The sequence below is a fragment of the Oxyura jamaicensis genome, chromosome 25 (genome assembly GCF_011077185.1).
Source record: "Oxyura jamaicensis isolate SHBP4307 breed ruddy duck chromosome 25, BPBGC_Ojam_1.0, whole genome shotgun sequence".
Classification (NCBI taxonomy): Eukaryota; Metazoa; Chordata; class Aves; order Anseriformes; family Anatidae; genus Oxyura; species Oxyura jamaicensis.
This window is the reverse complement of record NC_048917.1, coordinates 2,097,352-2,119,992: the sequence shown is the minus strand read 5'-3', so window position 1 is coordinate 2,119,992 and position 22,641 is coordinate 2,097,352. Positions and strand designations below refer to the sequence as shown.

Below are 22,641 nucleotides of genomic sequence, written 5' to 3'. Positions count from 1 at the left end.
CGGAGGCGCAGCGCTTTCCTCCTCTGCTATTGGTCAACCGGCACGGGGTGGGCGGGACCGCTGCCTGTGCGGCCCGGCCGCTGTCGCCCGGGGGCAGGGGCGGTGGCGGCGGGGCCGGTGCTGGGGGGCGCCGCACGGCGAGGCCTGGCCCCGGTGGGGCGAGGGCGTCCCCAAGACCCCATGGGGCCCCTGTCCGCCTCCCCGTGGGGCATCCGTCCTCCCCCCGAGGCCCCCGTCCTTCTCCCGGTGCCCCCGTTCTCCCCGCCGCCGGAGGGATGGGGGTGCCCCGCCTGCCCCCGGTGGTTCCCCGCCCCGCGGCGGGGCCCCGGTGCCCCGGGGAGCGCCGGGTCTGGCCCCAGCGCCGGCGGACGATGGCGCTGGCGGCCCTGCAGGGCGCTGCCTGGTGGCGGGGGCCGCTGGGCGAGGCGATAACGAACCGGTTCCTCCGGCCCCGCCGGGCGCCCGGACGGCGGGCAGCGAGTCCCGGCCTGCGGCTGCCCCCGGGCCCCCCGTATCCCGCAGCCCCGTGCGGGCCGGGGGCACCCGACCCGGCGGTGCTCGTCCGTCCCATGGGGATCCAGGGCTGGGGGCCGGCTCCGGGGCACGGTGGAGCTGGGGATGTCCCCGGGCCCTTGGGTGAACCGGGGGGGGGAGGGGGGTTGTCCCGGGGTCGGGGAGGGGGAGGACGGTCACGGGCAGCGGGACGGGGGTGGAAGTCCCGAAGGAGCTGACAACACGCCGCTGGCTGGGTCGGTGCCTTTATTGCGGAGCTGGATCCCCGCAGGATCCCCTGGGTGCGCTGGGGAGCGGGAGGTGAGGAGGGGTGGCGTGGGGGGGGGGGGGGCTCTGCGTTTTGGGGTGCCGCGGCTGGCTGCTGCGGGGCTGGGGCCGGCTGGGCTCAGGCGTTCTCCCAGAAGAAGGTGTTGCAGGCCACGGTGAGGGCGGCCACCAGGACCACGTACTCTTGGAAGTCCACCTCCCCGTCGCCGTTCTCATCCAGGTCCTGCATGATCTTCTCCACGGCACCCGTGTCCTTCTGGGTCTGTTGGGGGGGATGACAAAGGGTGAGCCCCCAAGCTGGGGACACGTCCCAGGGCACGGAGGAAAGGGGGAGCCCATCTCCCGCGCCCCAGCACAGCCCCTACCTCCAGGAAGCAGCCCAGCTCGCTCTGCAGCAGCTCCTTCAGCTCCTTCTTGCTCAGCTTGTACTTGTCCCCCTCTTTGCCCGAGTAGTGGTGGAAGACGTTGATGAGCGTCTCCATGGCCCCTTCCAGCTGTGACGCCATGGCTCTGGCTGCAGGGAGGCTCCCGCTGCGTTAAGGCGGCCGCTGCGAGCCCCAAATTTCAGTGCCCCCCCCCCCACCTTCCCTACCCCAGGAGCATTGCCCGCCCCAGCCTCCCCAGCTTGGTGCCACAGGGCTGTGGGGTGCCCTGGTGCTCCCCCAGGCTTCATCAGGGTGCCCCTGCAGGAGGGGACCCCGGCTGCGTGCCCCCTTTATAGGGTCGAACCCCGGTTGGTGACCGCGCTCCGTCCGCAGCCCCGCGCTCACCTGAGCTCCCCGCCGCGCCAAGTGTGCCGGGCTGGGCCGGCCGGAGACGTTAAATAAGCTCCAAGCCCCCTCCCTCCGGGAGGATCCGATACCGGGGCTGGACAGCCGGGCTGGCACCGCCGGGACGCCCCGCAGCGCTGCCTTCACGGGGGCCGGGATGCGGGGACGCCCCGCCAGCCCCACTGCCGCCCCATGGCCTGCTCGCCTCTCACCAGAGGGATGTGCCGGAGCATCTCTGGGTGCTTACGGGGCAGGGAGCCGCTCCCGGGGGCTCCACGTCTCCCTCGTGCCAGACCTCGGGCATCCCTTTTTGGCACCCCTGGGGCCAAAGCTGGCCTGGTTGTGGCTCTATGGGAAGAGCAGCGGTGGGGTGCTGGGGAAAGGGTGGGCCGTGGAGCCAGCCCCAGGTCGGATCCTGACCCCGGGGGTGACCTGCCGGCATCCCCCATCTGTCAGCACCGCGGTGCCGGGCCGGATCCGGCCCCAGCCCTGCTCCGCGGCCGATAACGGCGCGGGTGTCCGGTGTCCTCGGAGCCAGGCGGGGGGGGACCGGCGGGGGCTATCGGGTGACGCGGCGTGGGCCCCCAGCTCCCCGCGCACAGAAAGGCCTCTTGTCGCATGAAAAATGCCCCACAATCCCTGCCCGAGGGTTGCCTCAGCAACGGCGCGGCCAAAGAAACCAGATTCCCCGGCCGCGCTGATAATCCCGGCTCTCGTTACGGCCCAGCATCCGCGCGGCCCGGCCGTGCCCGCTGCGGCCTCCCCATCCCCGCGCGTCCCCCCGGGAGTGGGGCCGGTGCCAAGCCCCCCAACGGGGGCGGCCGGGACGATCCCCCCGCGTTGTGCCCATCCGCGGGGAACCCCCCCGAGGGAGCAGGGGGGCTGCCGGGTGCTGTCCCTGCGGTGTTTTCGCAAGAGCCGGGTGGTGCCGGGCTCTTTATCCCAGATTCCCTCGTTTGGGGCTAATTATATCCCGCTCCCTCCGTTTCTATTTTCCGTCCTTCCACGTGTTCAGGAAATAATGCAGCCGGGGGGTCCCAAAAGTGCCACCACCCCCACAACCCTGGCTCGGTCCCATGGGGAGCTAGGCCCACCGTGGCCCTGTCCTGGGGGGTGATGGCGTGAAGGGGTGGAGGGTTTTGGGGTGAATGGCAGCATCTTTGGGGTCTACACCTGGGACAATTGGGGTGGCCGCAAAGGGGGTCCTGGATGGAGATGGGGATCCTGGTTGGAACTGAGGGTCCCAGATGGAGGCAGGGGGTCGGGATGGAGATGAGGGGTCCTGGAAGGAGCTGGGGGTCTAAGATGGAAGTGGGTGCTCCAGAGTTGAGGGTCCTGGGTGGAGGTAGGGGGCCAGCATGGAAGTGGGGTTCCCAGATGGAGGGGGGGGGGTTGGATTGAGGCAGGGGGTCTGGATGAAAACTGGGGTCCCAGAAGGAAGTTGGGTTGCCAGATGGGGGTGAGGGTCCTGGAAGGCAGGTGGGGGTCCCAGGCAGAGGTGGGGGACCCCGGTGTCACTCACGTGGCAGTGTCCACGCAGGGGCTGGCAGTGGTGGCACCCCCGTACCCGTCTCAGCGCGGCTCGGCAGCGGGCAGGATCCGGCCGAGCCTTCTGGGAATGCCCGGCCCTGGCGCTGCGTCGCCCGCCCAGCTGCTCCGTGACGGTCCTGAGCTTAAAAATAACCCGGTCCCTGCAGCCACCGGCACGGCCGGGCGCTTGGAGCGAGCCGGTGGCTGTTTCACAGCCATTTCACGGCCACCCCCTCGCTCCAACCCCCTGGCCGAGCCGAGCTCCGTGTGCGCTCGGCCAGGCTCTGCCCCGCTCTCACTCAACCCCAAACCTCCCCGGAGAGGAGGAATCACCGGGTGCTTCCCCAGCCGTGGGACCGCCTGGAGCCACGAACCCCGCTGCTGCGGGGACATCGCATCGGGGGGGGTGGTTTGGTCCCAGGAACGGGGACCGCAGCGGTGCCAGCCTGACGTGTCCGCACTGGCAGCTCCCCAGGACAAGCTCTTACCAAACCGGGAGCAGCGAGGGACATGCCAGGAGGTTTACACACAGCTTGGAACAGGTTTCAGCCTCTGCGACTCCCGTGCTCCACTTTGACCCAGCTAAACCAGTTGCTCCAGTTGCTGGTGCCGGGGCTGGGCTTGATCTTGTCTCCCCGACCCATCGCTGGAGTGTGGAAGAGGCTTTTCCATCCCTAGAGTTTGGAAGAGGGGGAAGCAGCTGGGTGTGCCCCGTGCCAGGGTCGGGGACATTATAATGACACCAGGCACGCAGTGTGGTGACCTCTTCTACTGTGGCCACGATGGATGGGGCGCGTTTCGCGTCCCGATGCACGGTGTGGACCAGTGCTGGGCCGGTGCCCACAGCACCCACAGCCACCGTGACCACCCCTGGTAGAGCAGAGAGAGGCCGGGGACAGCAGCAGGACACGGCGGCTGGCACCAACCCCGCAGCCTGCCCCGGGGTGCTCGGCTTGTCCCGATAGCGCCGGGGACCCCGAGGCTACGTCACCGCTCCCTGCCCGCGCATCCATCCCATCACGGGGCCGCTGCAGTGCCTGCTCCTTCCTCACCCCATCCCGGCACCCCGAATTCCAGGGGCGGCGAGTCACGGGCCCGCCTGGCTCTTGGGGCCGGTGACTCACCCCAAACCTGTCCCTGTCCCTTCCGAGCCTGACTCACCCCGGCGGTTTCCCATCCCGGTCCCCTGACGTGGGGCTCGGCGGAAGTCCCGTCCCCGTCCCCCCTGTCACCCCGGGGATGGGGACGGACCGGATGGGGCTGCAGGAAGCCAATTCCTCCCCCGTGAGCTGGTGTGACGGGTGCGCGGGTGGGGACCGGGCTGCCAGGTGCCGGCCGGAGCCACCCTGTCCCCGCGGACAGGTGGAACAAATGCGTCAGGGACGGTGATGGTTGCATCGCACCCTGCTCCGGGTCCCCAAAACTGGTGATGGGGACAGTCCTGGAGGGGAAGCCCGGTGGGACTGGGCTCCCTGGGTCCATCCCTGTCCCATCCTTGCTCCCTGTCATGCTCGATGTCACCCAGCTTTGGGGACAACCCCTGCTGCGCACCCCAGCAAACCTCTGCCCTGGCAGGGACCGGGGGCGGTGGGCAATTAGGGCCGTGCTCCTGGTGGGGACGGTCCCAACACTGCCCGTGTCCCCTCCATCCCGTGCCACCAGTGTCCCCAGCGCTGCGGCATGGGGACAGTTTGGGGACCCCGTGGGAACGGCCGTGCCGCAGCGGACACCTGCCAGGGCTGCCATGTTATAAATACCCAGGGATTAAAGGGGAGCGCTCGGGCAATCCCAACCCCCTAATTAATTTGGATTAATTAATTTTCACAAAGCCCACTATTAATAGGGATGATGTCAGTGGGTGGCTGAGTCACAACTCTCACTCGGTGCAGGGTGAGCCCAGCCCCGGCTCTGCAGCCGGGACGAGCTGCGGCATCGGGGGACACTGGGGACAACAATGCTGGGGACAATGCTGGGGACAACGTTGGGGACAACGTTCCCGTCCCCGCCGCATCCCATCCCCGCCGGTGCAGGGCAGAGTACGGGCTGCATTTAGGGGAGGGGGCACGGCCTGCGCCCCTGGAATGATCCAGGTGATGTTCGAGCCCTGAGAAACGAACGTGCTCCGGGACCCCGGGGTCCCATCCTGCGTCCCCCGCCGCGCGGTGCGGCCACGGGTTTGCGCCCAGCGCTGGATTTGGGCCGCTGCCCGTGCGGGGAGGGAGGAGACGGGAAGACGGGAAAACGTCGGCTGCCGGGCGGTGTCCGTGCGCCTGGCTGCAACGGGAAACCCTACACCGCGGCCGGGGGGGACAAAGCGCCGTGCTCGCCCCGTATAAAACCCCGCGGGGGACCGCGGCCACCCGCAGCCGAGCGGGGTAAGTCGGGGTCGCTGCCTCGTCCCCATCGCGTCCCACGGTGGCACCTGGGGCCTGCGCGGAGCCACTGCTTCCTGGTGTCCCGCTGCCCTGGCTGCCTCCGTTTGTGGGATGGCAGGGGTGTCCCCAAATGGCCGTGCCCCCCCCCCCCCCCAGGGATGCTGGGGGGTTTGGAGGGGGTCTGGATGCCTTTTGCGTCCCGGGGCAGCCCCCAGCCGCACTGTGCCTCAGCTCTGCAGGGCTGAGGCTGTGCAAACTCGCTGCACCCCAGGCTGGGGAAGGGCGGGGGGGGGGGTCCCTTATCCCACGCAGCCCCCTCCAGCCATCACCCCCCGGGATGCTCCATCCCCTCCCACCCCCTTCTTGGCTCTGCAGCCCCCAGCCTCCCCCCCCCCCCTCCGCGTGCCATGGCCACGGCTGAGCTGACCGAGCTGGAGCGGGCCATCGACACCGTCGTCACCGTCTTCTTCACCTACGCGGGGAAGGAGGGCAAGAAGGGGACGCTGACGGCCGAGGAGTTCAAGGAGCTGGTCCAGCTCCAGCTGCCCAACCTGATGAAGGTGAGGGTCAGGGCAGCATGGGGGGGGTGGGGTGGGTGGGGGCAGGGGGGGGCGGTTGGGGGGGTGGGGGTGGTCCCCATGGAGCCCCCAGAGCACAGCGGCTGCTCCCGGTACCCTGGGGTTTGCCAAGGGTGGAAAAGCAAAAGTAAAAGTGGAAGTGGCTGGTGCAGGAAGGGCCCAAGCTGCTGCAGGTGGAGGTGTTCTGCTGGGGGGGGGGAGCAGATGCTGTCTGTCCATCCTTTCATTCCGTCCGTCCGTCCGTCTGTCCCTCCCATTACCCCTTTCTGCATCAGCCTCAGCTGGGCTGGGGGCTCCCTGCGGCGGGGGGGGGGATGCCCCTCACTTGAGCCCTGTCTGGGGACAGGGGCTGTCCCCTGGCGGTGGCAGCCCTGGCTCTTCCATCCCCATCCCGCTCGCTGGGGACCCTGGGGGAGCGCTGAGCCCCCCCCTGCCCTCCCCACAGGACGTCCCCTCCCTGGAGGAGAAGATGAGGGAGCTGGATGTGAACAACGACCAGGAGCTGAAGTTCAGCGAGTACTGGCGGCTGATCGGCGAGCTGGCCAGGGCCATGCGGCGGGAGAAGAAGAAGTGACGGGGACCGGGGGACACTTGGGTGACACGATGCTAATAAAAGAGGTTTCCCCGAGCGTGGGCATCGCCGCCGTTCTTAGCGGGAGGCCCCTGGTGCGAGCAGCCCATGTCCCTGCCGGGTCCAGCTGTGCCACCAGCAGACGGTGCCGTTCCCACGTTGCCTGCAGGGTCGCACCCCGCACCCCACAGGCACAGCTGTGGGGTCACGCAGAGCAGCCCCCATGGGGGGCAGAATGCGTCCGGGGCTGGCGTGGGGCTCAGGACCATCTCCAGCAGCGATGCTGTGATAGCTGCCGGTGGCGGCCACCTCCAGGACACCAATGTCCGTCCGCTCCAGGGTCACCTGGGGATGCGCCCCCTCGATAAACCACTCGCTGGGCTCAGCATCCCCAGCCGAGCCCCCGGCCCTGGCGTTCAGCTCCCACGCCCCCCCAACCAGGCTGGGTGGCGGTGCCATCCCCACGGCGGGGTGACCGGTGCCCTGTCCCCGAGCCAGCCGGTGCCCGGTGGCCGTTCCCACGCGGCGCTGCGTGGCCATACCATGCCGGATGGGGATGGGGAGCGCTCGGTGTGGCCGGGAAGGAGGCGTTTCCCAGCCCCACGCTGGCCCGGGGCCAGGCTCCGAAATGAGCCGCCTTGCACCACACCGTGCGCAGGGAGCTCCCACTCACACCTCCCTGGTATAAAACCCCGGTGCACCGCAGCCCGCTCATACCCGGGACAGCCCTCGGAGCAGGTAAGTGGCCTGGCCGCCTCCACGGGGAGGGGGTCCCCGTGCCTGGGGGTCCCACCACCCCCGCTTCGCTCCCACGCTTGGCTTTGCCACGACTTGCTGCTGGAGCAGGGACGCTCCCATCTCCGGGACATGTCCCGGCAGCTCAGCGCATCCCAGGGCGCCTTCCTCGCCCCGACACAGAAGGAGGGGAAACCCCCCCCTAAAAAAGCAAGAGCTGATCCCGACTTTCTCCCCCCCACCCCCACCAGCTCCCCAAGATCCCGTCGGAGCAGACAGCCCCAGCGAGGGACCCTCAGACCCCGTGAGGAGCAGCATGGGCCAGTGCAACTGCCGCAAGAAGCGCAAGGTCCTTGAGCGACGCCGCGGCACCGGGAGGGCCGGGAAGCCGTGGGGCACGGGGGGGGGACCCCATGTGTCCCTCATTCCTCGGAGCGTGGGGTGCCTCTGAGCACTACGGCGGGGCCGAGGGCCACTCCCGGGATGAAGCTGGGGTTCGGAGACGCTGCCCCGGGTTTGGTGCCGGGGGCTTGAAAGCTTGGGGAACCCAGGCGACTTTCTCCAGCTCCCACCGAGCCGCCCCGCTCCTTGCAGCCTCTCCGAGGATGCCCGATGTCAGAAAGTCTCCTGCTTCCCTCCGCTTCCAAACTGGAGGCGCCCACCCCGTGTCCCTGGGGGGCCTCGCCGGGCGCTTTGCACCTGCGGAGGATTTGGGGCCGGGGCGCGGGGCTGAGGCTCTGAAGATTGCCGGTTTCTTCTTTAATGGCCATCGCCTGATGTGGTTGAAAGGTGTTTCGAGGGGAAACCACAGCGCCGGGTGAATCACCGCCGAGTCCCTTCAGCTGCAGCTTCTCTTAATTAGCACGAGGGGTCGAGCAGCTGCGTCGGGCCGGGTCTCACCCCCCTCCCCCCCAGGCTGGGGCTGGGGGGGCTGCAGCCCCCCGTGGGGTGGGAGGAGGGCGGCCCCCATCCCGCCGTGCACCCGGGCACTGACTCACGCCGCCATCCGCCGCTTGTGCAAAGGAGAGGAAGAACCAGTCCGGACGGCGGCGGCGGCCCCCGCGCCGTGGGTGTAGCGCCCGGAGACGCTGGGGTGGCTGGGCAGGGAGAGACTGGGGGGGACAGGCCTGCCGGGGGGGGGGGGGAAGGTCGTGTTGGGGGGTCGTGGCTGCGTGGAAGGGTGTCGTGTCCGTACGGAGGGGTACGGCGGCTGTGCGAGGGTCCTGGGGGCGTGCAGGGCCTGTAAGGAGGGGTCTTGCGTCTGGAAGGAGGGGTCCCACTTCTCTGTGGGGGGGTCTTGTGTCTGTCCAGGGGGTCTTACAGCAGTGTGGAGAGGTCTCGTGTTTCTACAAGGGTCTCGCGTCTCTACAGAGGGGTCAGCATCCCTACGAGGGGTCCCACGTCTGTGCGAGGGGTCTCACTTGTGAACGGAGGGGTGTTGTGTTGATAAGGAGCTTTGTTAAATCAGCGTGAGGGGGGGGGTGGAACATCTACAGGGGGCATCGGCGCATCTGCCCGGGGGTGTCCCATCCATCCCAGGGGTGTCCCATCCATCCCAGGGGTCTCCCACCCATCCCGGGGGTCTCCCACCCATCCCGGGGGTGTCCATCTGGTACCTCACCGTCTCTCCCCCCCCCCTTTCAGGACTGCCAGGAGCTCACCGACGTGGAGCAGGCCATCGAGACCGTCATCAACCAGTTCCACTGCTACGCGGTGAAGGGGCAGAAGGAGTACCTGACCCCCAACGAGATGCGGGAGCTGGTGGTGCAGAAGCTGCCCCACTTGGGGAAGGTGAGGGCAGAGCCTGGGGACAGCGTGGAGGGGGGGGGGTCCTGGTGGGCGCGGGACCCCGCATCCCCATCACCTCCCTGATGCCTTTTCTGCCCGCCCCGCAGTGCGTCGGACCGCTGGATGAGAAGATCGAGTGCATGGGGGACCCTGACGAGGCCAAGCTGGAGTTCGGAGAGTACTGGGACATGATGGGGGACGCGGCCAAGGGCTGCCGGAGGAAGTAGAGGGCATCGGGGGACAAGAAGGCGCCCGAGGCCTCGGGCTCTGCACCGCGACCAGGTCCCGGCGGCTGCGTGGTTGCAGGTCCCCCGGCCCCGGAGCGTCGCAGCGAGAGGGACTTTGCTCCTTTCCCCCCCTCCTACCCCCCAAATCCCTTCGATGTGGGGGCTCCGGGCCAGCCCCGATGTCGCCGTTGGTGGCCTGGGCATAGTTTCTGCTCCCACCCTCCTGGACCGGGGGCACGATGCCTGCGCTGCTCAGTTTTTGGGGTGCTGCGCCTGCGCGAGGCCCCCCACCTGCCCCCGGCTGACAGCCGGGCTCGGGGCTGAGCTGGTGGCGGGTTGTTATCAGCTTGCGTCACTTGCAACCATTTTTGTATAAATTAATAAAGGAAAAATGGAAAAAAAAAAACAAACAACAAACACAGCCAGGATGCGGTGACCTTGGTTTTTGGGGGAGAAGGGGGAGCAGGGAGGGATGGGATTGGGGCGCTGAGTGAGCGTCGCTGGGTTGAGCAGCACCAGTGCGGAGCACGAGGGTGCAACGGGTGCTGCGGGCATGCAAGGGGTGCTGCAAGTGTGCAAGGGGTGCTGGAGCTGTGCAAGGGGTGCTGCGGGCATGCGAGGGATCCTACAAGTGTGCAAGAGGGTGCTACAAGTGTGCACAGGGTTGCATGTGTGTGCACTGCGGGTGTGCACGGAGCTGTGGGTGTGCAGGTGCCCACGCGGTGGCATGGCCCATGCCCGTGGTCTCCATCTGGGGACCCCACAGGCACAGCAGGGCCGTGTCACCCGCACTGGGCACCCTGAGGGATTTGGGCACGAGGGAGCTCGGAGGAGCCCCGAAATCTCTGGGTTTGGAAAGAGCCAGGAGCTGCGGGGACGGTGAGCAGGATATCACCTGGGCTGGGCGAGCGTGGGATTTCCGTGTAATTGCAGCAAATTAGGAAACAGCAAATGCCACAGAGCGGTGCCTTCCTAGGACGGAGCAATTAGCGCAGGTAACGAGAGCACAGAGAGTGAAGAAATGGGTTTGAGAGGGTGCAGGGCACCCACCGAGCCTGGCCATCCCCCTTTCCTTGCCATGGTCCCATCCAGGTTGCATGGGGACAGGGATGGGGACAGGGATGGGGTCCCTGATGGGTGCAGGGGGTGCGGGCACCATCTCCACACCTCTGCCACCGTGCATTTTGTGCTCTGGGGAGACAAAACGATGAAAAACCCCAAACCCTGGAGAAAAGTGATGAAACCCGAGGCCAGGCTGGGTGGCCGGTCCTCCCGGGCTGGCGGCCGGCACCGCCACCGCGACTCGGCCGCGGCCGCCCTCTGTCTCCTCTCACCTTGGGGTGGATTTCACAACGAGAATGACTATTTATTGTTCCTGCCTTGGAAATAAATACATGGAAATTAAGCCGAGAGGTGTGGTGTGCATTTAATTAGAGACAGGAAATGTGTCAAATGGTTGGGGTGATGGGAGGGGAAAGGGGAGCCAGGGCTCCTGGGTGCTCTCCCGGCCGTGGGAGTGGGGACTCCGGGCTGCTGGTTTGGCGACCCCAGCGTGACGATGCGCTGTCGGGAGGACGGCGATTCCAGCGGCGTGAGCCATCCTTGATAAGTATCTGTTGGACCTGGAAAGTCCTCGCAGGTGGCAGAAACAGCTCAGCCCGCGCCGGTGACCCTCGGTGACTCAGCGGTGGCTGGGCATGCGTACGAGCCACGCGGCGAGCCCCGAGACACGCAGCGGGGCTGGTGGCTGCCGTGTGCCGGGGCACATCTGGGTTATTTCGGTGCCCCCAAGCCTCGTTGGGCTCCCTCTGCAGAGGGTCCCATGGGGCAGAGCCTGCCAGCAAGAAGCCCAGCTGCCCCTCACCCTCCAGCTGGTGGGACGGGGGGCAGAAGAAGCTGGCGGGGGCAACCGGGCTGGCTGGGAACCGTCTTGTGATGGGTTTGGGTCCTACGTGGCTGCTCCGAGCGCACGCACACGCCCTTGGATACCTTGTAAAAATAAGGGCCTGGATGCGGTTGTGACATCTGCCAGGCACAGGAGGGTAATGAAAGCCCATGATTCAGAGGTGAGCTGTTTGCCTGCAGGGTCGGGGAGGGATTCCCACCCTCCTGGGTTATTGCAGCAATGACACCCGAGCATCTCCGACGAGGACGGCTTTGCTTCCTTCCCCACGAGATTAGGAAGGAGAGGGCTGAGAGCGGGGATGACACACGTACTTTTTCCGGGACGGGAGTCCCAAAGAGCAAAGGTCCCCCAAGAGCAAAGGAAAAAGCGTGGGTGGCTCCTGCCTGGGCTCCATCACCTCCTATTTTGCATTCCTAAATGCGCAGCTCCCCAGACCTCCTGTATCTAATCTGGGCATCAAATCACTGCGCCATTGCTCCGGCCGACACACAGGGGTACAATTTACCGGCCCGATTAATTATGGATGTGAATTTACAAGCACAGCTACCAGCACCTTATCTGTCCCCGTGTATCTGGAGATGGCCGAGAGCTGGATACGGCCCTGCTCGGAGCTGGCGCTTGTGCTTCCAGGGCCCTGATGTAGCAGAGACCACAACCAGCTGCTTTCACGGCATTGCCTTCAGAATGAGCGAATTTGGTTCAAATAAATACTACTCCCCACCTTGCTAGGAAGCTCTGGCACCATGCTGGGAGAAACATGGGGCTGGGCTGCGGGTGCAGCGTGCCCGGCATGGGGGGGGGGGTCCTCGGGTTGCCCCCCACGCGCCCGCCGTCACCCCATGGCCACGGGGTGGGGGCTGCAGCCGCTGCGCCCCTGCTCTGCACGGGCGGGTGTTGCAATCAGCCGGAGCTGCTTCCAGGTGAGCTCCGGCCCGGGAACGCCCTGGGAACGTCAGGGAGGGGCGGGAGCCTCTTTAAAACCTGTCTGGGCCCAGGGCATGGGTGCAAGGTGAGCGGCGAGCAGGCGGCACCGGCTCCCACTGCCTCTGCGGCCAAACGCGGTGACAGACGGACAAAGCGGGACCCACGGACGGGGCCAGGTAAGGCGCCGAGCCCGGGATGGGAACATCGGCGCCTGCTCCCATGGCGGGGGGGGGAAAGTTCAACTGGGATCCGTGCTGGGACGTGCGGCCGCAGGTTGGGTGGAAATCCCCCGAGCCCTTCGGCAGCTCCGCGTGCGCGGGGCTGGGGTGGAGGGGATGGAGAGCCTGGCAGGGGGGGCTTGCAGGGGGCTGGCCCCCAGGAAGGGGAATTTTCCCCCTGCTGCACCAACTGCGATGCGGGAGCCATGGGCTGGGGCTGCAGGAGGAAGGAGAGGGAGAGGAGAAAGCAGAAAAGGGAACCATGGCGGCAGGAGCGGAGCAGTCGACGAGCCCCGTCTTGCCCCTGTCTGGTGTCCCCATGCCCCACTGCGGTGACAATATCCCACTCTGGGTCCCCCACCATGGGGACGAGGTCCCTGAGCCCCAGACTGGCCCCAGGGGTGCATGGCAGGGCCGGGACGGTGCCGTGAGTCAGCGGGGAGGCAGGAGCCGCAGTGCCCCGAGGACGGGCTGGGTGCCGGCAGCTGGGGATGGGAGACCCCCGCGTGGGGTCTGCACCTGGGGGCTGCAGGGTCTGGAGAATTTGTGGTGGTATTTAATGGCCACAGACACAGAGGGGATGGAGGTGAATGTCTATGGTGAGTGGCTCTCTTTGGGACGCGGTGAGCATTGCAGCTCACAGCAGGGGCTGCTGCCAGCACCGGGACCTCTTCAAAAGCCCATCCCCAGCCCTGGGAGTGGGTGGCAAGGGGCTGTGGCACCATGGGCTAGCAAAGGAATGGGGACGGCTCCTGGGCACCCGTCTGTGATGAGGAGCACCTCGTGTCCCTTGCCACCACCCCGACGAGCCACCATCCTCAGCGAGGGGCCGAAGTGGGGAGGGTGGGTACACAGAGAGGTGGATTTGGGGTGCAGGGAAGCCAGGCTGGAGCTGGGGACGGCACCGAGCCACCCCTTGGGGTGGATTCCTCCAAGCCCACCACCGGTCGGCATTGCACCCAAGGCCGGTGTAAATCAGCATCGCAAAAAGGAGCGGCAGCACCGTGTCCCAGCTCGCCCCAAGCCCCTTCTCCGTGCCCCGGCTGGGGCAGGAAAGAGCCAAGGCCGGACAAGGCGACGCAGTTCCCGTCCCCGCCTGTGCGCATCCTGCCCAGGACGCGGATGCTGGGCCCCGTGACGGTCACCGTCCCGTTGGGTTCCTCCATAGGAAGGGGCTTCCTGGCTTGGAGCTGCCGGAGGGGGCCGCGGAGCGAGGCTCGGACGCCCCATCCGCAGGCAGGGTAGGAGCGTGGGATTTGGGGAAACCCTTGGATGACGGGTCCCAGACCTGCTTGGGGGGACGCCCCAGCCGAGAGCCCCGCCGGGGTGTTCCCGGCGCCGTGAAGCAAGAGGAAGGCCGGCCGGTAATTCCTGCCCTCGCGCCGCCGCCGTGCGCCTGCTCGCCCGCCGCTCCCAGCCCCATTCCTCCCTAATGAGCCCTGGGAACCGCGGTCCGGGCGCTGCGGGGCCCCGGCGCCATAATTGCCGCCCCATCCCACGCGCGGGGGCGGCCGCCCCGGGGGGGCAGGTGGGGCAGGTGCTGCCTTTTTGGGGTGATGCAGGGAACCGGGCACCCGGCTTTGCGCCGTCCCAGGGGTTCCCCTCTCATTGTGCGCTCCGATGGCACCGTGGGGCCGGCGGGCGGCCTGGTGCCCCCCGTCCCTGACAGCACCCCCTCCCAACCCTGGTCCCCGCAGGTGACCGCGGGCGGCGATGGCAGAGTGCACGGAGCTGGAATGGGCCATCCAGGTGCTGGTGAACAACTTCGACAAGTACTCGAGCCGCTGCTGCTGCCGGAAGCCGCGGCGCATCAGCAAGAAGGATTTCCGCAAGATGCTGAGCTGTGAGCTCAACCACATGCTGACGGTGAGGCCGGGCTGCGCGGGGACACGCGGGGGCCAGCTCCTGCCGCACGTCTGGGGTCCCCCCACCTTGCACCCCCCCCCTTCCCCAGCCCCAGCATCTCCGCTCTCTCCCGCAGGACACCGGGAACAGGCGAGCGGCCGACAAGCTCATCTGCGACCTGGACGAGAACAAAGACGGGCGCATCAGCTTCGAGGAGTACTGGACCTTGATAGGCGGCATCGCCAGCCCCATCGCCCACATCATCCGCCAGCAGGAGCAGAGCGTCAAGCACACCAAGTAGCGGGCTGCCCTCCCCGCCCGGACCCCCGGGCTCAGCCCCCGCTTCTCCGCGGCTCCCCGCTTCTCCCCCGCTGCCGAGCCCCTGCTTGTCCCGGAGCATCCCAGCCTCCTGCGGCTTTGCCGGGGCGGGCAGAGCCTGTGTGATGGAGTGAAGGGGTGTGAGGCTGGCACGGGGGGCTCCTCCTCGCCCCATCCCTGCCCTCTTCCCCCCCCTCGGAGTGTCCCATCCTTGCTGGGATGCTGGGTGAGAAGCACAGGGAAAGGCTTCCCCGCATCTAGGACATGAATGCTGCCTGTCCTCAGCCCTGCTGGGAGAAACCCCATCGCGACCGGCACCCCCCTCTTCCCTCGGAGCCCCCTCTCCCCGTCACCGTGTCAGGGTCTCCTTGGGGATCGGGATTGCCCCTGCCTTTCCCCCCGCCCCAGCTGGTGAAGGGTCTGCCCTGCCTGCTCCTTCGGGCTCGGTGCGCCTGGGCAGGGCCGTGCGGTTATTTATTGCAGCAATAAAGTTTGGAGGAGCAGCGGGGTCACGCTGAGGCTGGCCTTGTGGGGACGGGTGGGAGGGGGTTGGAGGGGGGTCTGCCCTGCCCTTTGTCACCCAGTAACGTCCGATTTGGCTCGCCCGGTGCCTGGGGCTGAGCGCACCACCGCGAGGTGTCAGCAGACACCGCAACACCCCGGCACCCCCGGCGTGTCCCTTGGGTGCTGCCACCGTGCGTCCCCATGCGGGTCCCCGAGCAGCCTCGGATCACAGCCTCCCCCCCCCCCCATCTGTGCACCCCAAGGGCACGGCCATCCCCGGGGACCCCCAGCCCCGCGCTGTGTCTGGGTGCAGCGCACACCCCGCTGGGGATGGGCTCGGTGGCACTGCGCACAGGGGGCCATCCGTGCTGACATGGCTCTGCGACGCCCACGGCGCTGGCAAGGAGCCCGAGCCCTGTGCCTGCTGGGGATTTTCCACCAGGAGGGGATTTGGCTGCAGGGCTGCAAGTGCGGAGGTGGCCCCTGAGCTCCCCTGGGGGTGTCCCCGTGTCCCCCGTGTCCTACAGCATGCGGGGTGGTGGCAGAGCCTCAGAGCCGGGACCCCCGTTGCCATCCAGCCCCCTGCTCCCCTGGGCATTTCCAGCTCCCACCTCCTCCCTGTCCCCCCACGATGCAGCCCCCCCCCCCCATTTGCCACACAGGACTGGGGTCCCGGAGGGGGGGGGGGGATTATTTGGGGTACCCCGTGGGAGCCGTTGCCATCGGGCAGGGCCGGGGCTGAGTCACGGCGCAGGAATCCCGCTGGGGCGAGGGCAGGGCCGTGACTCACGGTGCTGGTTGCGGGGCTGGGCTGGGCGCCGTGCCCGGCTGCCTGCACGGGATCCCAGCGCCACAGCGGGGTGGGGGGCATCCGACCCCCGACGCCCCCGTTCCAGAGGCAGACGGGCTGCGGTGCTTCGTTCAGGATGTCCTCGTGGATGCTTCCCTGCGTGGGCAGGGGTGCTTTGTGCGCGACAGCTGCACCCCAGGGTGCTCCTCCTGGAAAGCCTCGGGTGCTTTGCGTGGCACCATACGGCAGGCGGGGAGGGGAACGATGAGGACGGGGCTGCCAGGCTCCGCAGCTGGTCCCCATTTAGGGGCCACGCTCCCGTCCCCCTGTCCCCAGCAGCATCAGCCGCGGGCAGCCTGTGCCTGCTGCTCCCCCCCCAGCTTTGGGGTTCCCCAGCGTCGAGGCACCCATGGGTGGCAGGAGGGTCCTGGGGGGCGAAGCTGACCCCAAGCACCCCCACCCCCACCAGGAATTCCTCAGCTCTGGCTCTGCCAGCCCCGGGTGCTGGGTGCGTGCCCGAGGCCACCATGGGGCGAGGTGCCGGCGCAGGTGGCTGCGGTTCTCGTCCCTCCTTGGGAAATCAGAGCTCGGCCGGATCCGTCCTCCTACCCCCAGGGGGGGGCAGGGCCTGTCCCCGGCACGTCTTGGGGTCTGTGGGACCTACCCTGTTCCCCTCGGGGACAAGCACTGCCAGGCTGTCACAAAGGTTGGCGCAGCCTGAGGATTTGCAAGACTCCGGAAAATGCCCCAAATGCGTGTTCCCTGCGGTCCTCTCCAGCCACCAAATCTCTGGGAGGAGGAAGGCCTCCAGAGCTCGGCAGAAGGCATCCAGGAGGACCCCAGAAGGCAAAAAGCCCCCCCAGAAGGACCCCAATGGAGGAGGAGGGTGGCTGGGGGCATCCCAGGGCTGTCCCCTCCTAAGTCCCCACCCCTGGTGGCAGGGCTGGGAGAAAAGCCCAGGCTGTGGGGACACCGCCGGTGACATCTCCAGGCCAGCACCCAGAGCAGGGAGAAGCCTCCCCTGTCCCCATGCCAAGAGCCGTATGGGCTGCAGGAGCCCTGCACAGCCCCCCCAGCAGACCACCGCCGCTGTCACTGGGGGCAGGGGGGGTGACAAGTGCCAGCTGAGCCGGGGGAGCTGCCCAGCCCCACGAGGTGGGTGTGGGGACGAAGGGGCTGAGCCCCACCAGCACCCTCACATCTTTCCCTGCTGGGCTCAACCCCCCCCCCAAAACGGGGTCCCCATCTGCCCAGGCCACCCGGCTGCGGTGATGCCCACCTGTGCGGCGCCGTCCCTGACCCCGCCGTCCTCCCCAGGCGCTGATGGAGGACCCGGAGGGTGAGGAGGAGGAGGACGCGGTGGACTTCAGGCGGTCCCCTGGTTTCTTGGGCTGTCTCAGCGTGGTCTGCAGCGACATCTGGGCCGATGCTTCCTGCCCCCCTGAGCCTCAGCCTGTGGTATGGATGAAACCGCTGCCGCCTCCCCAGTGCCCGGTTCATTTGCACTGGTTTGTGCTGGGGAGACCGGGGGCACTGAGCAAGTGCCCAGAGAGCCGGTGGCAGCGGTGGCTTAGCGGGGACACGAGCTGGTGCCCCGCTTCCTGCGGTGACCCTGTGGGGTGCCCCATCCCTCTGCTTGCTCCTCGGCCCCCAGCAGCACCCCCGAAGCACCTCTCACTAACGGCATCACGCAGTTCGTTAGGCAAAAATGAGGTGTGGGCGAAACCTCTGGCTGGGAAAGCCCTGAGGCGAGGGGCTGTGCTGGGCAGAGCCCCCCCCGGATGGGCTATAAACACCCAGCACGTGGGGGCTGCAGCACCCCAGCAGCTACAGCACCCCGGCGACCACAGCACCGACCCCGGTGAGTCCCTCTGTGCCCCAAATTTGCCCTCCCGATGAAATCCACCCGGGGGTTGCTGCCCCCCCTGAGAGGTGCCCGCATCCCGGGTGCATTCAGGCAGGGTGGGTGGGGGGGGACGGGTCCCCATCACCCCCTGACGCCGTCCCCGGGGCCGTCCCCACACAGGAGGCTGGCGATGGTGTGTCCCCTGGAGCAGGCGCTGGCCGTGATGGTCACCACCTTCCACAAGTACTCAGGGAAGGAGGGTGACAAGTACAAGCTGAGCAAGGCCGAGCTGAAGGAGCTGCTCACCAAGGAGCTGCCCAGCTTCGGAAGCGTAAGTGGCCGCGGGGACACGGCACTGCCCGGCCCTACGGTGCCCGGGCATCGCACCAGCCCTGGGGCTTCCCATGGAGCAGGCCCAGGGGGTCTCCGAGTTCCCCCAAAGCCCACCCCAAGGGTGCAGCCCCATGCTCCAGGGACCTGGGCTGGAGCAGGCTCAGAGCGAGGGGAAACTTGGCCTTGCTTACACCCACTGAATATTTTCATTGGCAAAGCTGTGCTCCGATTTCAATGTTTTTCTCCTTTTTTTTTTTTTTTATTTTATTTTATTTTTTTTTCTTTATTTTCCACTTCCTTTTCTGGCCCGTGGTTTGAGCTGGGAGGGGGGCGGAGGCGCAGCTCGTTAACAAAGCTCCCAGGCGAGGCAGAGGCGGATTTGCCGCACACCTCGGGTCCCGGGGTAGCCACCTGCGCCTGTGCGTGCCACCTCCTTCTGACAACAAAGGGAAAACCCTCCTGCAAACAGCCGGGAGGAAAATAAAGTCTTCTGAATCCTTCCTTCCCCACCCGTGCCCCCCAAGACCCGCTCACCCCCCGCCCCACTTTCTGCCCCTTTGCAGAAGCAAATGGACGAGGGGGAGTTCAGGAGGCTCGTCAACGACCTGGACCACGACAAGGACAGCGAGGTGGACTTCAAGGAGTTCGCCTGCTTCCTGGCCTGCGTGGCCATGGGCTTCAACGAGTTCTTCAAGGAGGCCAAGCAGCCCCGCAAGAAGTGACCCCGGTGCCGCCGGCGGCGGTTTTTCAATAAAAGCCTTCCCAAAGCCTCGCTGGGGCTGCGCGTTGCGGGTGACTCACGCCTTCCCCCAGCCCGTCCTTCCCTCCGTGGGATTTTCCACGGCGAGGCTCAGCCCCGGGATGGCACTTTTGGAAAAAGACGGAGCTAAAAACCAGCTCCCAGCCACCTCCAGGCGAGGTGCTGGGATATCCCCCCCCCCCCACCCCCAATTGTCCCGGCTGTCCCAGGGGGGGGGTTTGTGGACCTTTGGCCCCAAACAGGGGCTTCCTGAGCCCGGGGGGGGGGGTGGGCCCGGGCGGCCCGGGGCGACCATGTTTGGGGGGGGGGGGGGGGGGGGGGGGAGATAAAGCTGGAGTGGAGGAACCGGGGTGGAACACACAAGGTCCATGCCAGGAGCAAAGCCCAGAGCAGGTCCCGGTGCCTGTGCTGGTGGAGATGAAAGGAGCCCCCCCAGGAGCTCCCCTGGGACAAGGATGAGCCCACCCCGGGGGGGGGGAGCATTGCAGGGGGGTGGGCCCGAGCCCCTCACTTTGCTGTGGGGTTGTGGACAAGCGGCGGCACCCCGGGCACGCCGGGCTGCGATAGCAGGCGGGCAGGATGGGGCTGGCCCCCCCCGCAGGCACGGCAAGTCCAGGCTGGTTTGCAGGAAGCATCGCAGCTGCTTCCAGCCCCAGTCCCCAGCACCCCAAAACCCTGCAGAAAGCACCCCGGGTCCAAAAATCCACTGCGAAGCATTGCATGGCCCCTTCACAGCCCCTCACTAAGCCCCCAAATCCTTCCTGAGCCCCCAAATCATTGAACCCCCCCGCCTCATTCCTCACCAAGCCCCCCAAAACCTTACCAAGCCCACCAGCAGCCTCAGGCTTTGCCTGTCCCCTTCCCAGGGTCTTTATAACGAGCCCCCAGGGGCTTCTGCCCCCTCCCAGTAATCTGCACCAGTTTGCACCTGCCCCTTAACGGGGAGACAAGGTTCAGGCCTGGGGGTTTCTTTTCCCAAAATGGTTTGTGAGGAAGCACCCGACCCTGGGAGATGCTGCGTGGCGTTGCCCGAGGTTTTGTGTCCCGGGGTCTCGTCCCCTGGTTTTCTCCCTCCGATCCCTGCAGTGCCAGGTGCCACCGTCCCCAGCATGGTGCCGGGGACCCCAGGGGTGGTGTCAGCCCCCCGTGTCACAGCGGGGGGCCGGCTCGTCCCTGGGCCGGGCTTGTGCAACCCGCAGGCTCCCGGCTGTCCCCGCGGCTCCTGGGCACGTGCGCGGGACACGCAGGCACCGAAATAGCGCTCCGTTACACAACGGGGCGGCGTGCCGCGCTGGGCTGGCCGCTAGGAAACAGAAATCACTTGCAGGCGACTTGAATTGAAAACAGACAAAAAAAAAAAAAAAAAGAAAAAAAAAAAAAAAAAAAAGCCAAGCCCAAAGCCTTGGACAAACCCTGCTTGGGCTCGTGCAGCTCCGGACACACCCGGGGATGCTGCCAAACCCTTTGTGCGTGGCATCTCATCCCCCACCAGCCTGCCACTTTGTCCAGGTTGTCGCCATCCATCCCCAGGGGCGCATTGTCCTCTTTCTATCCCAAACCAGCCCCTTGGCAGAGCACGGGGAGGAGGGTTTGGGGGGGGGCCGGGGCTGCCCCAGGGGTTTCCTCTCCTCCTCCTGCAGCCAACGTGCGGCCAGGCGCCGCGGCAGCATTGGTGCCTGCTCATCCGCACGGCGAGGGGGGAGCCAGGCGGGGCTATAAATGCGATGCCTTCCCGCCGCCCCGTTCCCACCCTGCCCCTCCTCGGCTGCTTTGCGTTCGAGCTCTTGGTGAGTTGTTTTTTCCTGCGATGCTCCGGCCTCCCTCGCCCTGCCGTCCCTCCAGATGTTGCCTTCCAGATGCGTCTCCCGCGACCCCCCAACGCTGAGCCCCCTGGCTGAGCTCGGGGGCCACGTTTCCTCTTGAAAATCTACCGCCCACACCCCCGGCGTTGCTTTCTCCCCCTCGGGCATGGCTTTTTGCGGGGTTGCTCAGCGCCGGTCCCAGGAGGCAACGCCCAGCCCGGCCGTTAGCGGGCAGGTGAAATTTGGGAGGAAACGGTGATGCACGGGGTGTGCCTGGGGACACCGTGCTCCGTCCTCACCCGCTCTTGCCATCGGTGCCTCCAGGCTTGTTGGTGTCCCCCATGGCGTGTCCCCTGGAACAGGCGCTGGCCGTGATGGTCACCACCTTCCACAAGTACTCGGGGAAGGAGGGCGACAAGTACAAGCTGAGCAAGGCCGAGCTGAAGGAGCTGCTCACCAAGGAGCTGCCCAGCTTCATCAGCGTAAGTGCGGGGCTGCTGCGCCAGGGCCGGGGGTGCCACGTCCTGGAGACCCCGGGGATGCGCCCCTGGATGCAAAAACCTCATTTTGACCCCTCTTTCCCACCGGGCAGAAACAAACTGACGAGGCCGGCTTCCAGAAGCTGATGAGCAACCTGGACAGCAACAGGGACAACGAGGTGGACTTCCACGAGTACGCCACCTTCCTGGCCTGCGTGGCCATGATGTGCAACGAGTTCTTCCAGGGCTACCCCGACAAGGTGCCGCGCAAGAAGTGAGCGCGGGAACCCCGGCTGGGGCTGCACCGTGCCCCCCTGCACCCTCCGACCCCCCCAGCACCCTCCCGCCGCGGTCCCGATGCTCTTGCAATAAAGATTGCTTCAAACCAAGCCCTCCGTGTCTTTGGCAAGGGGGGTAGGGGGGTCTTGCTCTTGAGGCAGTGCGCCGTCGTGCGCGGAAAGCCCCTGTTGCACGTTGCGGGCGTTGGACGATGCCCCGGAGCAAGGAGCGCTTTGGAGGCGGATTTTGGCACGGGATTTTCGGCAGCGTGGGCACCCTGCAAGCCCTCGCACACTGCCCGCGGGCGCGTCCCCGTGAGTCAGCACCCGGCCCTGCCGCGCCGCCTTTGGCCCCTTTCGTCGCTTCGGGCAGGGCTCAGCAGGAGCTTTCGCGGGGATTAACGCCTCCGACCGCACCGTGATAACGGGGACGGGTGGACAAATTTTGGCCAAAATTGTTCAGCACTCACTGACCCAGCGGCCGGGAGCGCAGCCCCGCTGTGCGAGGCACTGTGCGACCTGGCTGATGGCAAAGGGACCTGGTGGGGATGTTCACCGGGGTGACCCGTGGGGGGGTCAGGGTCTGTCCCCCCCCAACCCACTGCTCTGGGGGGCACCCAGGACCCTCAGTGAACCCTTGGGGAGTGGGGTTTCGGTCGTGTTCCCACTTGGGGTGGGGTTATGGCGTGCAGAGGAGTGGCTTCACCCATGCACACAGCCACCCCTTGCCCCCCCCGGCATGGGAGGACTCAGCCCATGGCTATAAATGCGAGGAGGAGCTGCGCAGCCACAGCCCTCCCTCCCTGCTCCCAGATCCTGTCCTGCTCAAGCCGGTAAGTCTCCGTTTCCTCCCTCCATCTCCTTCCCCCCCCTCATCAGACATCTGTGGCCACCCCAGGGGTGCGCGCTGGGCTCCAGATGTGCAGCTTGCCCCGTCCAGATGTGGACCCCCCCCCCCTCCCTCCACTCCTGGAAGCCAGACCTTGGGCGGGCAACTTCGCTCTGGCAAGGCAGCGGTGCCACGAAGGCTTCTCCCCATCCAGCCCTAACTTCGTGTCCTGCTTTTGCCCCCCCTTGGTCCCCCCCAGCTGCTCCCCATGGGCCCAGCCTGTGTGCGGAGGCGGCCGGGAGCTGCGCCCCGTGAGTCACCGCAGCCACCAGCCTCGGCTTACGCAATGGCCTGGGATGGGGGGGACACGGGGCAGCCCCCTGCCCGCCCTGGGATGGGGGGGACACGGGACAGCCCCCTGCCCGCCCTGGGATGGGGGGGACACCGGACAGCCC

General features: G+C 67.1%; 7 protein-coding genes across 12 annotated transcripts in view; 6 read left to right on the top strand and 1 right to left on the bottom strand.

The window, feature by feature from the left end:
* Positions 1-741: 741 nt before the first annotated feature.
* S100A1 (S100 calcium binding protein A1) lies at positions 742-3,205 on the bottom strand. 2 transcript variants are annotated; one of them, XM_035346605.1, is made up of 3 exons: positions 3,073-3,205; positions 1,146-1,294; positions 742-1,042 (listed from the first exon to the last, which is right to left on the bottom strand). In XM_035346605.1, the coding sequence occupies exons 2-3, from the start codon at positions 1,284-1,286 to the stop codon at positions 899-901; spliced, it is 285 nt and encodes a 94-aa protein (XP_035202496.1). In that variant the 5' UTR covers positions 1,287-1,294; positions 3,073-3,205; the 3' UTR covers positions 742-898. The 2 variants fall into 2 exon arrangements, with proteins under 2 accessions (XP_035202496.1, XP_035202497.1); XM_035346606.1 differs by lacking the exon at positions 3,073-3,205 and adding an exon at positions 1,551-1,735.
* A 2,116-nt stretch (positions 3,206-5,321) lies between these two features.
* S100A13 (S100 calcium binding protein A13) lies at positions 5,322-6,661 on the top strand. The gene is made up of 3 exons (XM_035346607.1): positions 5,322-5,455; positions 5,831-6,015; positions 6,479-6,661. Exons 2-3 carry the CDS (start codon positions 5,863-5,865, stop codon positions 6,605-6,607), a joined length of 282 nt encoding a protein of 93 aa, XP_035202498.1. The 5' UTR covers positions 5,322-5,455; positions 5,831-5,862; the 3' UTR covers positions 6,608-6,661.
* Positions 6,662-6,761: 100 nt separating this feature from the next.
* LOC118178247 (protein S100-A14-like) lies at positions 6,762-9,775 on the top strand. Of its 2 annotated transcripts, XM_035346604.1 has the most exons (4): positions 6,762-7,342; positions 7,591-7,688; positions 8,984-9,130; positions 9,235-9,775. In XM_035346604.1, the coding sequence occupies exons 2-4, from the start codon at positions 7,656-7,658 to the stop codon at positions 9,352-9,354; spliced, it is 300 nt and encodes a 99-aa protein (XP_035202495.1). In that variant the 5' UTR covers positions 6,762-7,342; positions 7,591-7,655; the 3' UTR covers positions 9,355-9,775. The 2 variants fall into 2 exon arrangements, with proteins under 2 accessions (XP_035202495.1, XP_035202494.1); XM_035346603.1 differs by having other exon boundaries at positions 6,762-7,688.
* A 2,431-nt stretch (positions 9,776-12,206) lies between these two features.
* Positions 12,207-15,068, top strand: S100A16 (S100 calcium binding protein A16). 3 transcript variants are annotated; one of them, XM_035346760.1, is made up of 3 exons: positions 12,207-12,360; positions 14,100-14,268; positions 14,384-15,068. In XM_035346760.1, exons 2-3 carry the CDS (start codon positions 14,116-14,118, stop codon positions 14,546-14,548), a joined length of 318 nt encoding a protein of 105 aa, XP_035202651.1. In that variant the 5' UTR covers positions 12,207-12,360; positions 14,100-14,115; the 3' UTR covers positions 14,549-15,068. The 3 variants fall into 3 exon arrangements, with proteins under 3 accessions (XP_035202651.1, XP_035202650.1, XP_035202652.1); XM_035346759.1 differs by lacking the exon at positions 12,207-12,360 and adding an exon at positions 13,491-13,643; XM_035346761.1 differs by lacking the exon at positions 12,207-12,360 and adding an exon at positions 13,643-13,766.
* Positions 15,069-17,446: 2,378 nt separating this feature from the next.
* On the top strand, positions 17,447-18,800 carry LOC118178328 (protein S100-A4-like). Its single transcript, XM_035346756.1, has 3 exons — positions 17,447-17,720; positions 17,886-18,036; positions 18,602-18,800. Exons 1-3 carry the CDS (start codon positions 17,641-17,643, stop codon positions 18,758-18,760), a joined length of 390 nt encoding a protein of 129 aa, XP_035202647.1. The 5' UTR covers positions 17,447-17,640; the 3' UTR covers positions 18,761-18,800.
* Positions 18,801-20,429: 1,629 nt separating this feature from the next.
* LOC118178281 (protein S100-A4-like) lies at positions 20,430-21,468 on the top strand. Its single transcript, XM_035346677.1, has 3 exons — positions 20,430-20,585; positions 20,925-21,082; positions 21,193-21,468. Exons 2-3 carry the CDS (start codon positions 20,942-20,944, stop codon positions 21,355-21,357), a joined length of 306 nt encoding a protein of 101 aa, XP_035202568.1. The 5' UTR covers positions 20,430-20,585; positions 20,925-20,941; the 3' UTR covers positions 21,358-21,468.
* A 618-nt stretch (positions 21,469-22,086) lies between these two features.
* The window catches only part of LOC118178269 (protein S100-A6), a 1,636-nt gene continuing 1,081 nt past the window's right edge, over positions 22,087-22,641 (top strand). Inside the window, exon 1 of one of the 2 annotated variants that reach the window (XM_035346646.1) lies at positions 22,087-22,190. In XM_035346646.1, coding sequence (XP_035202537.1) covers positions 22,124-22,190 — 67 coding nt within the window. In that variant the 5' untranslated portion in view covers positions 22,087-22,123. The remainder of the gene's footprint in view (positions 22,191-22,641) is intronic. The other variant, XM_035346647.1, reaches the window with a different exon arrangement.